Below are 18,498 nucleotides of genomic sequence, written 5' to 3' on the forward strand. Positions count from 1 at the left end.
TTTTGCCACAATAATTTTGATTTAGGATTTTGGAAAATAGTTTTTGTTTATTTACATCACCTAAAAGAGACTCTTCTCTTTATAAGAAACTGCGTATCTAGACCCCCCCCCCCGCTCAGTATTTGACCTCCATTAACCATTAGCATATCTATTAGCATAGACTTTAGCGTAGCCTTTTTTCCTCCATAGGCCTTGATAGCATATGGTCATATCATTTCCCTTGCTGGCTTCCTCCAATTTAAGACACCAGTCATCACCAGTCAATGTGTGCTAAAATATCATCTCTCTGCAAGTAGAGGAGAGGTACAGAAAGGTACAGATTTGTGAGACCTGGGTAGGGAAACAGAGTCTCAGAATAAAGGTTGGAATCTTTACAGAGCTAATTGGAAGAAAGCTATAAAAATAAAAAAAACTAAAGATAATTCTTTAATAATAGAGGTAGTTGTGAATGAATAGTTGCAGTATAATATTTATCACTACACGTTTGCTCTTTTTAAAAACCTTTAAGCATAAAGTCTTTTTTATTAAAATAGACTTAAATGCAGTTTGTTTTATGAAGTAATCATTAAGACATAAAACCAATGTTTATGTGAATATTTCGACACCCTTGGCCAAATGACACTTGTTTGTTTATTAAGAAGTAGAAAATAAATCTTCTTGAGTAAATCTTATTGTACTTTCAAAGGGTACAAATGAAGTCTTCATGCAGTTATGTTTGGGTAAATAATCTAATAAGCAAATTAGCTTACATTAGGCATATCATCAACTGTAGTAAGAAGCTGTCAGCTAAAAAATTCCTAGCTTTACACATGCTCTCATCCTTCATACACCTCTAAGCAATACTGCTATAAGAATATTAGTTAGCTTTAGTGCTGGGTGGTCCATATGGTAAACTTTGCATGTTTACCATATGAATGAATGAATTAATTCCGATTCTAGAATCTGATCGAGGTGTTTATATGTACACTTTCCCCAATAGTCTGAGTAAACTCTCCGTTTATATGCACGCTACAAGTAATCCGATCAAACATGACGCATGTGTGGCTTCGCTTAAGTAACCATGACAACGAGCATTAGGTGATGTCAGCCAGCGTGAGAGGACCAACAGCAACTGGATAACTAGCTATGTTTCCAGAGTGTACAGGTGGTATCTAAGATGTTCACAAGTCTCTGGTCACGAATCCAAGTCGAGTCTCAAGTCTCGTCTGGTTGTAATGAGCTTTCTATCATCGTCTGTAATATTCATTGTCTGTAATATTACGAGAATAAAGTGGAAGTATTTTGAAGGAACTTAGCTGTAACTGCGTGAGCTGCAAGAGCGAGGCATGGACTGGGAGCAGATTTCCCCGTGGTGGGTGTCCTTTCAGTAGCCACGAGAAGCCTCACGGGAGAGCGTGCGATGCTGCACAGACATTTCGGCTGCCTTTTAGATGGGTTTTGCAACCAAAGAAAAAAAACATCCTAAAACATTGTAATATAATTATTTTTGGCCAGCTATTATAATTTTATACAGTGTTACAGATGAAGAAGAGAAGAAGCAGCTTTTTGTTTTTATGCAGCAAAGAAATGAAACAGCATACCAGTTGAGATTTTAGGCAAACAGCATCAGTAAACAAAAAAAAGCGTCTGAAGACATTTTTTTATAAACTTTGTTTTAATAATTTGTGTTTGTATTATTATACATCGATATATGTATTGATTTACATTTTTGTTACTTTTTATTTTAATTGATTTATTTTAATGTCATAGTCACATAGTTTACTGTGTTTTTTCCTTTTTAATTTCTCTGTATGTACAGAACATTGAGCTGAATTTTAATGAATGAAAAGGGCTTTATAAATACAGTTTACTATTATTATTACTATTATTTATTTATTTATTTTTAAAGGAACAAAAATCTCCGCGCAGGAGCACGCGCTCTTCTGGGAGGCTACCACGGGAAAATCTGAACACTATAATTATGTACAGTAACTGTAACATTACAGCATTAATAATCAGCATCTTACATGCAGATAACTGAAGGTGATTATGTAACAGCTCATGCGCACTTGTTTCCCTCTGCTCCGTTCCTAAACTGCAGCTTAAGCTGTAAAAGTTAAATTTACCTAAAATACGACGAATAGAGCTTTTGAAAAATAGCTCTTTTAAACACTTAAACATTGAGTATTTAGGTCCATTTATAGTATTTGAAAAACACTATGATATACTGTGATATACATTTTTTGTCATAAGACCCAGCACTGGTTATCATATTTAACTAGCACAAAGTGTTAATTAGGGATGTGCGATATGTCGATATATTTTGTGTGACGATAGAAGAACATCTATAATGTAATGTTACAGTCAGTTGTCTATATTATCGCAAATTACACACTCATTTACTTGGCCACATACTAAATGGAATATGTTGTGTTCGTGTGACTTGCTTGTTAAAAGCTTGAAAGAGTGCCAAATAGTGCAAATACTTAACTACTGTACGTAGGCTTGGACAATAATTCGATATCAGTATTTATCGTGATAAGAAATGTTTCAATAACGGTGATATAATTTTTGTGCTATATCGATATGTGTTATTTACAGAATCTGTCACGGACAGGCGCCGCAAGCAGTTCCACTACATACAATATTTTCCTTATTCTGACTGAAGCAATTTTGTAGCTTATGTTGTAACTAACGTATTTATAGTTAATAAAGCCTATAGGTATATATATATATATATAAATATATATATATATATATATATATATATATATATTGTAATTTAAAGTTATTTATATTGGTAATAGGTATATAGGTTATAGGTTTATGTTTGACAGTGATGTCATTTTTATTTTACTATATGCAAATAAAAGTGAGCATTGATTTATTTTGACTTTTTTTTTTAAAGTATTATGTAGTTTTTGTGAAAGGAGGCTTTAAAAACTACTTTTAAAAATTATTTTTTTAAACAGTAGTAGGTACAGATTTCCATTGCATTCCATTTATTTTTAGCAGGTTTTCCGAGGCCTTCAAAGTATTTATATCGATATTGAAATTATATCGTATCGACCGAAATGAAGGAATATATCGTTATATAAATTTTGACCATATCGTCCAGCACTAACTGTATGTTAGTTTTCCAACCAGGCTAAGTGATGTTCCCTGTCCCAGTTCTTGTGCCGTACCCCAACATTTTTGAGGAGCCCATTTCAGTAATGAAGCCCACAAGTGAGTAAAAGGGTGGGCAAGATGTTGAGATGCAATACGTTACTATTGCTTCCTGTTTTTTACTGCAGGCTTTTAATATAAAATTCCATGCATTAACATTAACCCTGATTCTGCATCCTGGGATCCACACACTTAGTGATGTTCCTGCTCCCAGCACACCTGATCAGCTAATCAGCTGATTAATAATATTTTCAGCAGAGAAATTGTCCAACATTTGCAGGCTGTGGATGCAGGAAGCCTTCTTCAAAGAATCTAGAAGTGGGTGGTAAGTGGCTGTGGGTGTGTGTGCGTGTTGTAGGTAAATTTTTCAGAACCGAGTCGATGTGCTTTCCTGCGAGCATGCTGGCTACTCAGCAATGCTACATCAAAAGCAGTTCGAAAAGAGCCGGTGGCTGACTTTACATGTGACCGAGGAGGCATGTGCTTGTCTTCACCCTCCTTGTGTTGTGGCATCACCAGTGATGGGGTATATACAGCTTAGTAACAGCTGAAGGGATGGTAAAATTAGTCTAGCTAAATTGGGAGAAAATGGAAAGGAAAAAAAAGATTTACTGAAGAAGATGAACAGATTGTATTTATGACTTCTTAATTAAAAAAAATAACAGCATGTCATTTGGACATGGCTGACCTTACCCTATCATTTGCATATAGTTCTTTATTGTTTTAATGCTTTATTATTTCTTGGAGGTTATTATTGCTGGACCTTTAGCCTTTGTCTCAGATGGTAATGGTTGATGATGATTGGTCATCGAGGTTAAAGCTGGGAGGTGTTTTGGTCCTGTAGTGGCACTGGGTGATTCTGGTGTTTAATGGTTGTTTTCACGCCTAGGCCCTGAACACTAGACCTGCACTGCAGATGCATAGAGGTGTAAATTGTCACAGTCCAGACTGTGCTTTTACCAGCCTGTGGGGACACTGGAAACAGCACAGACTGCAACTCACCGGCACAGGAAATCTCAGGAAGTCATGGAATAAAACAAAAACACAGTACTGTGTTTTTGGAACTATAAAGTGCACTTAAAATTCCTTTAATTTTCCAAAAAATCATCAGTGCACCTTATAATCTGATGCGCCTTTATGTATGAATTTTACCAGTCAGGTTGTAAGAAGCAGTAAAGCCACTCCACTAAAGTGCAGCGTAGGGGTGGGCAATATTATATCGTATACAATATATCGTGACGTAGAAATATCATGATATTAAAAATCCATATCGTGATAATAGAGATGTTCTGTCTTAAAAGTAGTCTATTATTTACTGTGAAGCTTTAGGTGTATTTATTGTATATTTGTTTTAGTTTGCAGTTTATATGCATGCACTAAATATTCTGCAATATTATTTGCTGCATTATATTATTTTATGCTATATTATTTATTTTGCCACATTATGATTATACTGTTATACTATATTCCTGAAATAAATGAATTATTTTAGTTTTCCTATATCGCCAAGTATATCGTTATCGCAAAAATACCCTGAAATATCGTGATATAATTTTAGAGCCATATCGCCCACCCCAGTGCAGCGTTATATTTTAGTTCTGTAGTTTAGTTCACCAGCACTGAGACTCAAGACTGGAGCAGTATTGACATTAGCTGTTAACCTCGCTAAGCGCTAGGTCTTTTTCTGTTCAGAAGTGAGTATTAACCTGAGTGAGTGTAGCCTGCTTCTAGTGCGCCATATAATCTGGTGCGCCTTATTGTGCGAAAAATATGGTAGTTTTTAACCATTTGTAGGTATGACTGGGCAATGACCCCAAAAATAAACAAGTTCAAAATTTAGGCCTTCTAATTAACCTAATCATTCCCATTAGTGCTGGGCGATATGGGGAAAATTATATATCATGATATGGAATTTTTTATATCACGATAACGATATATATATCATGATATACCACATTTATATAAACAAATTATACATAAATTAACAAACACGAAAATGAGGGTATTTTAATCTGTAATTTCAGTTCGTTTTAGTTTTTTCTTTTAATTATCGTTTTTATTAGGTTTAGTTAAGGAGAACTTTCACTTTCAGTTTTCTATATTTCGTTAGTTTTCGTTAACAATAATACTTGGTTACTTAGCTATATGTTGATTATCATGCCACCATAGCTTTATATAAAATAAAAATAGTATTAAAAACAGATGGCTGTTTCTCCTGAGAGAAAATTTATTTGGGGCTTTCATTTGGCTCCCCCTTTAGTGCAGCGCCCCTATGCATCGCATAGGCTGCATACCCCCTTTTTGCGCCACTGGATACAGCTAATAAATAAATAGATCAACATTAATTTAAAAGACAGGGGAGACATTCTGTATGCTAAATAACAAAACAGGCAGCAACAAGCTAGAAGCTAATAAGCTAATAATAACATTTAATAAAAACAGAAAAATGGATATAAAATAAAATAACCAACTAAACTAAGCTCAAAATACTAAAAGAAATATAATCTAACAAATTCTAAAATATCAAAACGAAATATTGAACACTCAAAGCAGTAGCTTAAAGACAGAATGTAAGGCTTTACCAGCGCTATGAGACGCAACACCTATAGAACGAAGGATCAGCGGATCAGCGAAGGATAGAACGGTTCTAGTATAATAATTAAAATGTAAAAATACATTGCCGTGTACCACATAAAATCGGTCCAAGATCCTCACCAAAAATAGAAAACCATGATAGAAACCCAACCCTAACGGCTATACATTTTATTGTAGCTTACTTTATATATTTGCATGAATAATTGGTGAAATTACTGTAGAAACGATAGGGACGATAGAAGGCAAGTAGCACGATACACACTTTTCTATCGTCCCCACAATATTTATCGTCATATCGCACAGCACTAATTTTTTCTATATTTTTTCATTGGTTAAAAGGGCAAATTCTGTTAATACTGACAACACTTTAAAATTTGAAAGAAAAGTATTCATACAGTTAGTGACCAAAAATATATATCACGGTATTTTTTTAAGATTCTGGCAGTTTAACGGTATAGCACGGTATTTTTTATTATTATTATTATTAATTATTTAGATTTTTTTTGCATAACTGGGCTTTTATATAGGTATGTGACATAAAATATAAAACACTAAGGCTTAAAATTATTGCTCTGATTACTATTGGGTTTAGTTTGTCCCTTAAAACTACACAATATATGAAGAAATCAGACTTTATTAACAGAAAAACAGCTGAAGAATTTAAACAATCAACCTTAAAAAGAGAAACGCCCACAACTTTAACACGGCATTCTTTACAAAACTATTGAAATAAATAGTTCAAGCCATTAGAGGCATTACAGTATTAAAATCAGCCACAATTCTCTTCTTTCTCCAGTTAACAAATACATTCAGTTCAGTGTGTATTAAATTACCCTTCAATCTACAGTGTTAATACAGTGTTTAAACAGGACTATAGTTACTGCTCACCTCATATCATCGAGTTTTAGGGAGTTTTATCACTTGCTGAATAAATGATTCTATACTCAGAACCGTTTCTGGCGCAAGGCCCGGCGGACTGCGACTGTCTGTGTCGTGCATGGCTCAACAGTTCTAAACTGACGCACGGTATACCGTATGAAGCGTTATACCGCCCAGCACTACATACAATTGTTCATTATTTGTAATCAATGTAATAAGTTTGGTTGGTTTGGTTTATAGATTGGTTTGAAGTCATATTTCCTAAAACTATTTTAGAAAACTAAAATTTGCATAATTGTGTGCACAAAACTTTTCCCAATTCCTTGATGTTATGGGCTGTAGAGGGGAGATATACAGATCCTTTTCTGAGGAACATTCTCTAGATCTTCAGTCATTCTCTACACCTTCAGTTATTTTCTCACACATTTTTCACCAACCTAAACCTAAACTTCCTCCTGTCCCAGTTTGTTTGGAATGTGTAGCAGGGCTGAAATGCAGGAATAGATGTATATTATAGGGTTCGCATCTCAATAAAAGCGGTCAGCAAAAGAGCATGGGGAAGCATGAAGTGCTGTAAGAAAACACGGCACTGACTTTGAACTTGATAATAAAACACAGTGGAGCAACACCAGCAGATGACATGTCTCTCCAAACCATCATTGATTGTAGAAACCTCACACTAGACCTCAAGCAGCTTGGACTGTGTTTCTCTCCACTCTTCCTCCAGACTCTGCTCCCTTGATTTACAAATAAAATGTACAATTTACTGATGGTCAGAGATGGAGGTTTCACAACAGTTATGAGGTTCACATTTGGAACTGAATTACTGAAATAAAGTAACTTTTCAATGACATTCATTGTTTAAGATGCTACTGTAGCTAGCTTGGACAGTCTTTCAGCTACTAGCATTGAACATTTTTCATGGTTCGTTTAGTCAGAATGCCTGGGAAGTGTTTGTTATAAGGACTGGCTTCAGACAGACAGTGCAAATAAGCACATGGGGGCATGCCATTACTGCAAGAAGAAAATCTGTGGCTTCAACACTGTCAGTGTAGCGAGCAAACACAATCACATGTGTAGAGCGCAAATGTGCTTATTTAAAATGTTATGGTCATATTTTAAGTTCATGCTCGTTTACCAAGCTTCTTTATGTTGAAAGCCTAAATTATAGAGTGAAAAGATATTTTTGCTTACAGTTAATGGTGCATATAGACATTATGCTACAACATTGTAACCAGTGTGTCGAGAAACTGAACCTGTGTTATCTGTGGCAAGTGTTAATGGATGCTTGAACGTAAACTGGAATTTTTTGATAAAGTGAGGCAACAGGACAGCAGACTGATTATCTTAAGCAGAGGATTTAAATGATGCAGTTACCAGCAGTTACTATATGCAGCTCTTTGTAGCATTTGCCTGATCTGCTGTTGTTACTTTAAAGTCGCTTGTGTCTTGCAGTTTACATGAATTTTTCTGGATATTCAGTACTGGAACACTTAATTTTTGGTCCAGGATTTTTTTGTTACTTGATAAGTTTTAAAAAGGCTTTGAAATTTAAAAGTGGTTAAAGTGTATGAACCCTGTATTAATAAATTAAATGAAGTTGAGCAGATAAAACAGGCAATATCTTGGGTTCATGTTGTCTGCAATCAAATAAAAGCCAAGGAAATGTAAATGTAAGAACTATTGCACATCATTTTTACATGACTTTTTCTGATTCTGATTTCTGGGGCTGGCCCGAATAGCGTTTTTTGAGCTCCTGATATTCGGCACTGATTGGTAGCGAATATTCGAATATTCGTAAAAAAAAAAAGACAGATTGAAAACACATTAAAGTATGAACAAAAAAGCCCCCTTAATCCCTTAAGAAAATAGTCTGTGATAGGTGTCTGTTTTTTTATATTCACACTGTTCTTATTTCTCATTAAATATCTATTAGAGACTGTACAGTATCATTTATTTCACTTCAGTCCTGAATATATGGAGTTCATTAGGACTGGCCGATATGGATCAAAAACTGAATTGCGATATACGATATATATCTAAATATTTTTTTCATCCCATAAGGCAATATCAAATAGATACTTTTGAGACAAAGCTCCAAATTTTATATTGGTACTTTTATAATTCAGTGCTGTATCCTGTATATTTGAGTAGCCTCAACAACTGAAAGTCATTCAAATGATACTAATTATAAACATATATAAGCACATATGAGTGTGTGTGTATATATATATATATATATATATATATATATATATATATATATATATATATATATATATGTATATATATATATATATGTATATATATATATGTATATATATACACTACCGTTCAAAAGTTTGGGGTCACTCAAACAATTTTGTGTTTTCCATGAAAAGTCACACTTATTCACCACCATACGTTGTGAAATGAATAGAAAATAGAGTCAAGACATTGACAAGGTTAGAAATAATGATTTGTATTTGAAATAACATTGTTTTTACATCAAACTTTGCTTTCATCAAAGAATCCTCCATTTGCAGCAATTACAGCATTGCACACAGCATTCTAGCTGTTAATTTGTTGAGGTAAGCTGGAGAAATTGCACCCCACACTTCTAGAAGCAGCTCCCACAAGTTGGATTGGTTGGATGGGCACTTCTGGCGTACCATACGGTCAAGCTGCTCCCACAACAGCTCAATGGGGTTCAGATCTGGTGACTGCGCTGGCCACTCCATTACCAATAGAATACCAGCTGCCTGCTTCTGCTGTAAATAGTTCTTGCACAATTTGGAGGTGTGTTTAGGGTCATTGTCCTGTTGTAGGACGAAATTGGCTCCGATCAGGCGCTGTCCACTGGGTATGGCATGGCATTGCAAAATGGAGTGAAAGCCTTCCTTATTCAGAATCCCTTTTACCCTGTACAAATCTCCCACCTTACCAGCACCAAAGCAACCTCAGACCATCACATTACCTCCACCATGCTTAACAGATGGCGTCAGGCATTCTTCCAGCATCTTTTCATTTGTTCTGCGTCTCACAAACGTTCTTCTTTGTGATCCAAACACCTCAAACTTGGATTCATCCGCCCACAACACTTTTTTCCAGTCTTCCTCTGTCCAATGTCTGTGTTCTTTTGCCCATCTTAATTTTTTTCTCAGATTTGCCACTCTCAGGCTTTTTCTTTGCCACTCTGCCCTGAAGCCCAAAATCCCGCAGCAGTCTCTTTACTGGTGTTTTGTGGGTACTATTTAATGAAGATGCCAGTTGGGGACCTGTGAGGCGTCTGTTTCTCAAACTAGAGACTCTAATGTACTTATCTTCTTGCTTAGTTGTGCAACGCGGCCTCCTACTTCTTTTTCTACTCTGGTTAGAGCCTGTTTGTGCTGTCCTCTGAAGGGAGTAGTACACACCGTTGTAGGAAATCTTCAATTTCTTAGCAATTTCTCGCATGGAATAGACTTCATTTCTAACAACAAGAATAGACTGTCGAGTTTCAGATGAAAGTTCTCTTTTTCTGGCCATTTTGAGCGTTTAATTGACCCCACAAATGTGATGCTCCAGAAACTCAATCTGCTCAAAGGAAGGTCAGTTTTGTAGCTTCTGTAATGAGCTAGACTGTTTTCAGGTGTGTTAACATGATTGCACAAGGGTTTTCTAATCATCAATTAGCCTTCTGAGCCAATGAGCAAACACATTGTACCATTAGAACACTGGAGTGATAGTTGCTGGAAATGGGCCTCTATACACCTATGTAGATATTGCACCAAAACCAGACATTTGCAGCTAGAATAGTCATTTACCACATTAGCAATGTACAGAGTGTATTTGTTTAAAGTTAGGACTAGTTTAAAGTTATCTTCATTGAAAAGTACAGTGTTTTTCCTTCAAAAATAAGGACGTTTCAATGTGACCCCAAACTTTTGAACGGTAGTGTATATATATATATATACACTACCGTTCAAAAGTTTGGGGTCACTCAAACAATTTTGTGTTTTCCATGAAAAGTCACACTTATTCACCACCATACGTTGTGAAATGAATAGAAAATAGAGTCAAGACATTGACAAGGTTAGAAATAATGATTTGTATTTGAAATAACATTGTTTTTACATCAAACTTTGCTTTCATCAAAGAATCCTCCATTTGCAGCAATTACAGCATTGCACACCTTTGGCATTCTAGCTGTTAATTTGTTGAGGTAAGCTGGAGAAATTGCACCCCACGCTTCTAGAAGCAGCTCCCACAAGTTGGATTGGTTGGATGGGCACTTCTGGCGTACCATACGGTCAAGCTGCTCCCACGACAGCTCAATGGGGTTCAGATCTGGTGACTGCGCTGGCCACTCCATTACCAATAGAATACCAGCTGCCTGCTTCTGCTGTAAATAGTTCTTGCACAATTTGGAGGTGTGTTTAGGGTCATTGTCCTGTTGTAGGACGAAATTGGCTCCGATCAGGCGCTGTCCACTGGGTATGGCATGGCGTTGCAAAATGGAGTGATAGCCTTCCTTATTCAGAATCCCTTTTACCCTGTACAAATCTCCCACCTTACCAGCACCAAAGCAACCCCAGACCATCACATTACCTCCACCATGCTTAACAGATGGCGTCAGGCATTCTTCCAGCATCTTTTCATTTGTTCTGCGTCTCACAAACGTTCTTCTTTGTGATCCAAACACCTCAAACTTGGATTCATCCGTCCACAACACTTTTTTCCAGTCTTCCTCTGTCCAATGTCTGTGTTCTTTTGCCCATCCTAATCTTTTTCTTTTATTAGCCAGTCTCAGATATGGCTTTTTCTTTGCCACTCTGCCCTGAAGCCCAAAATCCCGCAGCCGCCTCTTCACTGTAGATGTTGACACTGGTGTTTTGCGGGTACTATTTAATGAAGATGCCAGTTGGGGACCTGTGAGGCGTCTGTTTCTCAAACTAGAGACTCTAATGTACTTATCTTCTTGCTTAGTTGTGCAACACGGCCTCCCACTTCTTTTTCTACTCTGGTTAGAGCCTGTTTGTGCTGTCCTCTGAAATCTTCAATTTCTTAGCAATTTCTCGCATGGAATAGCCTTCATTTCTAAGAACAAGAATAGACTGTCCAGTTTCAGATGAAAGTTCTATTTTTCTGGCCATTTTGAGCGTTTAATTGACTCCACAAATATGATGCTCCAGAAACTCAATCTGCTCAAAGGAAGGTCAGTTTTGTAGCTTCTGTAATGAGCTAGACTGTTTTCAGGTGTGTTAACATGATTGCACAAGGGTTTTCTAATCATCAATTAGCCTTCTGAGCCAATGAGCAAACACATTGTACCATTAGAACACTGGAGTGATAGTTGCTGGAAATGGGCCTCTATACACCTATGTAGATATTGCACCAAAACCAGACATTTGCAGCTAGAATAGTCATTTACCACATTAGCAATGTACAGAGTGTATTTGTTTAAAGTTAGGACTAGTTTAAAGTTATTTTCACTGAAAAGTACAGTGCTTTTCCTTCAAAAATAAGGACGTTTCAATGTGACCCCAAACTTTTGAACGGTAGTGTGTATATATACATATATATATATGTATATATATATATATATATATATATATATATATATATATATATATATATATATATATATATATATATATATATATATATATATATATTAAACAGTTCTTCAAATTAAATATTTTTTTTCAGTTAAAGTAGCCTAAAATCAAGGGATATACAAAAATTACATTGTGCTTTTGGAAAAAGAGCATCTAAAGTGCTTAAGAAAAAGTAAATAAAAAGTGCAGTTTAAGTTTTCTGTAAATCTGTAAATCTGTGTCAGGTCTATTCTCATACTCATGTGAAGGAGCTGATTGGTCAGAACATGAGACGTGCTGTTGTTTGGCTGAAAAGTCGGGTTCTGCCGTCACTGTGTGTTTTTATAAAAAAACAGCGTCTGAATAAGCTCCGTATCTGTCCTCTGTGCGCGCCACACTTTATTTAAAACGCAGGCGATAAGTCTTCCTGCACTGCAAAACCTCTGTCAAGTTTAAAATCAACCCTGTCGAAACAAACTAGTTCTTAATAGTGGACCAGGTCCGCCTATTACTGATAAAATAAGAAAAAAGATAAACTAATAAGAAAGTCATTTAAAACAGTCACAAGCTTTCTGATGGTGATTAGAAACTAAAAGTTTAAAATGGTTCAGTGATCCCAGCGAGCTGAGCTTCAACGTTTCCTGTAGTGAATTTCAGCTCGCTGGTGCTCTGTAGCTAAAAGCAGAATTTCCCAGTTCACTAAAAACTCTTGATACCTGCGAGGGGATCCAGCCACTGCAGCGAGTCTGATCTGCATTATTATTAATTAAGATCAGTGAAGAGATACAAGCTGCAAATGCACAGAGAGTGATTTATAGATAAAAATTTGCCAATGAGATTTTTTTTGTGCAGCTAGTGAGGACCAACCAACTCTAAGGTATAGTGTGCAGTGGTGAGTAGTGTAATGGTCGCCAGTAATAAATCTCAGAGCAGAATGGTTGATTGAATCTAATGGTTTGAGAGCACTGGCGGATGTTTTTTTTTTTAATAAATCACTATAGTCCAGGACTGCTAGTATGGTTGCCTCCACTATTCTTTTTCTGGCGTGCACGGGTAAACAGGATTTATTCCGATAAAGAAATCCGAGCTTTTGTCTGCACTTAATGGTGAGTTTGTTAATATGGGATTTAAAAGAAAGTTTTTTTTATCGAGCCAGATGCTGAGATACTTATATTCGCTAACTTGTTCAATGGTGGATCCTGTCAGAATAGGTCTGGAATTTAAAATAATATTTGAAAATCTGGAAAACAGCATGAATTCGGATTTATTTGCATTTAAAACCAACTTGAGTTCATATAGAGCAGTCTGTAGAGTGTTAAAAGAATGTTGAAGTTTTTCTAGGGCAGCATGTGCAGAATCTGCTGAGCAGTATAAGATTGAATCATCTGCATAAAGGTGTAACTTGCAGTCTAAGTTAGAGGCCGCAAGATCATTGATTAAAATATTAAATAAAACTGGACCCAGGATTTAGCCCTGGGGCACTCCATTTGTTATGGGCTGTAGGTCTGATTTATGGTTACAGAGCGACACACATTGCTTCCTGCCAGAAAGGTAATCCTGGGCCCAGAGAGTTGCATTATTGCTATAACCAATCTTATGTAAAGAACCTAATAGTAGCTCATGATCGACAGTATCAAAAGCTTTAGTGAGATCAATCAAAATGGCAGCACAGTACTTCTTCTTGTCTAGGGCCATGTATAGATCATTTAAAACCAGTGTGGTTGCAGAGATGGTACTATGTCTTTCTCTAAATCCAGATTGATAGTTATACAGGATAGAGTTTTCATAGAGAAAAGACTTGAGCTGGTTATTCACTAGGGATTCTAAAATTTTAGATAAACAAGACAGTTTTGAGATTGGTCTGTAATTATTTAGATCTGCTGCATCTCCTCCTTTATGCAGAGGAATAACATGAGCTGTTTTCCAGATACGGGGAATTCTGCAAGATAAAATAGAAAGATTAAAAATGTATGTAATGTTCTAAAATAACTGGGGTTGCGAGACGCAGAAGGTAGGGGTCCAGACCGTCCTCACCTATTGTTTTCTGAGGATTAATAGAGGAAAGGGCGTTAGCTACTATGTATGGAGAGCAGGTCTGGAGGGAGAAGATATCGATTTTCTGGGAAGCAGTAGTAGTAATGATAGGCTGATCCACGGCCAGGTCAGAGTTAGTGTTTTTAAATATCTGATCAGCTGCAGCAAAGTGTACATTAAAAGCTTTGCACAGTTCTTGCTGGTCAGAGATCAAATTACTATTGACTAGAATTTTAGTTGGGATTTGTTGGGAGTTGTTTTTGAGGGAGAAATAATCTGATTTGGCTTTTCAAAGGGTAATTGCAGAGGTGCATCTGTTTCTCAGTTGTCTAAAGTAAGCCATTTTTCACATTCCACTGTGCGTCTGGAAATTGACCAGGCTTTATTTCTTGACTGTAGCAGTGAGGAAATTTCCCCTGTAAACCAGGGGCTAGATCTGTCTCTATTTCACAGTTTTTTGTACGAAGCATGCTTATTTGCCACTGAAAGGAATGATTTCCTGAAATGTTCTAATGCAACATCCACATCTGTACTTGCAAAAGTTAAGTGAATTTTGCTCACTGAGAAGTCAGAAAGAAAAGCTTGTTCATTAAAATTTCTTGTAACCACCATCCGACAGCCTGTTTGTATCTTTGAACTGGTTCTAATGCACCCGATCGGACAATGATCACTAAAGCCAAATTCAAAAACTCCAGTGATTTTATCTGTTTTGTTAGAAAATATTAAATCAATCAAGGTAGATTTGGAGGGATCTTTTAGGTTTGGACGGGTTGACTCAGTGATCAGCTGTGAGAGGATGAGATTGCAGCAAACTTCTTATAAATGATCAAATGCATTCGAAAATTATAAGTAATTTCTAGCACGATTAAAAATAGGCAACAAGCCTGTCGTATGGTTCTGAGCTGCATTGGGTAAATCAGCTCTGGATAATAAGGAGCTTCTTCTGTAAACATTACAGTACAGTATTTTGAGCACACATTTTCAGCACTGTCTTGAAAAAAACATGGTCGACATTTTCATTATCATTAAAAGTATTTTATATTCTTAAACATTGTTAATTATACAAGAGAAGAGGAAAGTCATTGTAAATTATCTTACTGTTCTTGGTCTATTTCGGTTTATGATTGTGCAGTGCATAGCTTTATTACAGATTTTGTGTTTTTGCACTTGGGGTATAAGCTCAATATAAAATAAAAGTTTGTTTGTTTAGAAATTATTTTATATTCCTCAACCATGTTAAATTATATCAGATTAAAGGACGTGTAAAAATCTCAGCACACATAATGATCATTTAAATGGCCTGGGGAAAATATGTAACAGTATTCAGTAATGTGTACACTGTCCCTTTAAGTGCACAGGCACCTATGCTGAGAGCATAGAGAATCAGAGTGTGTGTTGTGTTGTACCAGAGAATGCTATTTATTTTATTTCTGTAAGTAACACCATTGTAGTGCTTTGGTGCTGCATAGGATCTAATATGAACTAATAAATAAGTAGGCCTAAGTAAAATACTGCCAGAGTGAGTCTAAGTGTCCTATCTGCTCCATGTGCTTTGTGTTTTACCTGCCCCAAAGCTCACTATCTGAACCGAGATTGGATCCGGAACATTACAACTGGATTCGATTCCGATTTTGGGGGCCACGATTCGATTCAAAATCGATTTTTGATTCAAAACGATTTGAATTATAAAAATTTCTGCTTCTGGCTTATGAATCTTATTGAAAAAAAAACCCTCCATAATATACACTGGTCCTGGAGCAAGTAATGTGTTACAAAAACAATAAAATGTGCAGGAATGTGAGTCCTCAGTGACATAGGAATCACTGGGATATCACAATGACGTTAATGAACAATAAATAAATAATAAATAACACTGCTTTATTACCAGGCTACTAGCGGTGGTGTGTAGGTGACGCTGCTGGGCTGATGTGATGATAGCAGTGGAGCGCTAAAGTTCAGGAGCAGCTGCTGATTAACTAGTTAATTTAAGGTGGTTGTATTTCTTCAGAAAGGGGGCAGGAGGTGGAGAAATTAATTCATATTGTCCATTCCTTAATTCCTCTGTGATGAGGAGCTGAAATTAGCTCTGATTAGCTTATTGTTATTTTTCCGTTCCGCCTTAAATGCTGCAGCCCGCAGCCACCTGTAGCGTTATTTAAGGTGGAACTGGAAAGTTAGCTTGTTAGCTAGCTAACAGTTACTGAAACTAACTACTAGCGATCTTTTTTATGCTTGTTATGAAGCATTCTGCCATAAAACATTAAAACTACACGTTAATCTAAGGTAATATAGTGCTTGTTCTGCCATCTTACCGGTGATTCTCAAACACCTACTACGCTCTGTGTGGGTCTGGAAGACCTCGGTTTGAAGGGACAAGCGGGTTGCCAGGTCCAACAAAAATACCCAGCCCAAAATCAGTCCAAAACCCGCCCCTCAGAATCGATTTTGGGACATTTTAAATCGATTCTGAATCGTAGTAAATGAGAATCAAGATTCTTATGTGAATCGATTTTTTGGCACACCTCTATTTTTTTTGTGTACATCATTATTTTCCCGCACTGCCTTAACTCTCTTGGGCATGGAGTTCACTAGAGCTTCACAGGTTTCAGAGCTGGAGCTTGCCCGGTCCAGCACCTTTACCTTCAGTTTCTTTAGCAAAGCTGTGGTCGTCTGGGATGTTGTTTGGGGTTGTTATCATGTTGCAAACTCTCATGCAGCTCAGTCTCCGAAGGGAGGGGGTCATGCTCTGCTTCAAAAGGTCAGAATACATGCTGGCCCCAGCCCATGCTAGACGCCATCTGAGCCAAACAAGTTTGGCAACAATTTCCAGTACTTTGTGCTCTTGAACTGCTTGTCTTCAGCAAAATGTTTTTAAACTTTCTTGTGCATCAGCTTCAGAAGAGGCTCCCTACAACAGTGATGCAGAATGAGTTGATGCAGTGTCCGGCGTACAGTCTGAGTACTGCAGGCTGACCTGCCATTTCTTCAGCCTCTGCAGCAATGCTGACAGTGTGCATACATATATTTTAAAGTCAATGTCCGGCTGAACGCATAACAATTTCTCCATTTTCACGTAGGGTGTACAATTTTCTATTGTTGGGTAGAACTTTGTTTTAGTTGTGGTACACAGCATACAACTGTGGTGTTAAAACCAGTTTCATTCTAAGAAAAAAAGCATGTGATTGGTACAATGGGTTATACAGTTTAGTTTGAAATGTTTTGTAAGTACTTCCTGAAGGAATACGGTATGGAGACCTCACTGTATCTGCCCACTGTAGATAAAAAATATTTTTTAGTTTTATTATTAACCTTTTGAATCTAACCAAGATATGGAACATTCCATCCCTGCTGGTTATCATTTGAATAATAAAACTTTCAGCAGGTTAAGAAAACTTCGGTTAAAGGACATAACTGTGTGTTGTGCGATCTGATTGAATCATGTATGTAAAAAGGCATTGGTGTAGAAGCATGTGCAAGACGCCCCACTTCCTCCCAGGAAGCACAACAACGACACAGAAAGCAGGAAATGGTAGCTCACACCGTAACCTGTGGACTACTTCTTACCTAATAACGGAGACAAGCTGTATGTTGCTGTATATATTATTTGATATATTTTTCAGAAAGTGAGGCACGAGTTGTTTGGATTTTGTAGTGTTTAGATAGCAGTTAGAATCAGTGGGTACAGACTCTCTCTGTGGTTGTGTCCTTTTGTTGCTGTAACGTCAGTCTTCTTGTGGATTATGAGTCTTCAAAGTAGCACTATATGGGGTGAGCGGCTGGAGGCGAGCAGAACACCATCTCACCACCTGACTGGCAAGGAAAGTGGCCAGCGCTGGCATGTCCTTAGCAGACCCTGGCTTAAGCGCCGCTCCAATTCAGCTCCTGCCGAGCCCCTGGACTCAAATCAGAGATTGGACCAGGCCCGACGAGCCGCACTTAGCCAGACCCTCTCCAGCAGAAGCGGCTGCACCCTCCCAGCTAACCTCGAAGGCTCAAGGGTACACAGCCTCCCTGATCCCAGCAGAATCACAAGGTCTGGTGTGCTTCTGGAATGTGTTCAAGCAGAGGGGTCTCGCTTGTCACGGACCAAAGTACCCTATTTGCGCTCTGCCTCGGAACCTGGGACCAAGGCTAGCATAGAAATCCTCCAGAGACCGCAGACACAGGCTGGCGTCCCGTTTTCTGGGATCCTCTTGTCCATGTCACAACGCATCAGCCGGATTCTGGCAGCCAGAGATAGGCCCAGTACTCCAGAGATGGGAGAAGACGGTAGGCTGTCATTAGA

General features: G+C 37.3%; 1 protein-coding gene across 5 annotated transcripts in view; it reads left to right on the forward strand.

The window, feature by feature from the left end:
• rasal2 (RAS protein activator like 2) overlaps positions 1 to 18,498 on the forward strand; it is a 207,202-nt gene that overhangs the window by 11,922 nt on the left and 176,782 nt on the right. For 3 of the 5 annotated variants that reach the window (XM_049483146.1, XM_022663442.2, XM_049483148.1), the window contains exon 1: positions 17,732 to 18,482. The exons of 1 other annotated variant lie outside the window; for it this stretch is intronic. In XM_049483146.1, the coding sequence (XP_049339103.1) occupies positions 17,954 to 18,482 (529 nt within the window). In that variant the 5' untranslated portion in view covers positions 17,732 to 17,953. Of the gene's footprint in view, positions 1 to 17,731; positions 18,483 to 18,498 lie in introns of those variants that run through there. One more of the 5 variants, XM_049483147.1, reaches the window with a different exon arrangement.

This window comes from Astyanax mexicanus, chromosome 8 (assembly GCF_023375975.1).
Source record: "Astyanax mexicanus isolate ESR-SI-001 chromosome 8, AstMex3_surface, whole genome shotgun sequence".
NCBI lineage: Eukaryota > Metazoa > Chordata > Actinopteri > Characiformes > Acestrorhamphidae > Astyanax > Astyanax mexicanus.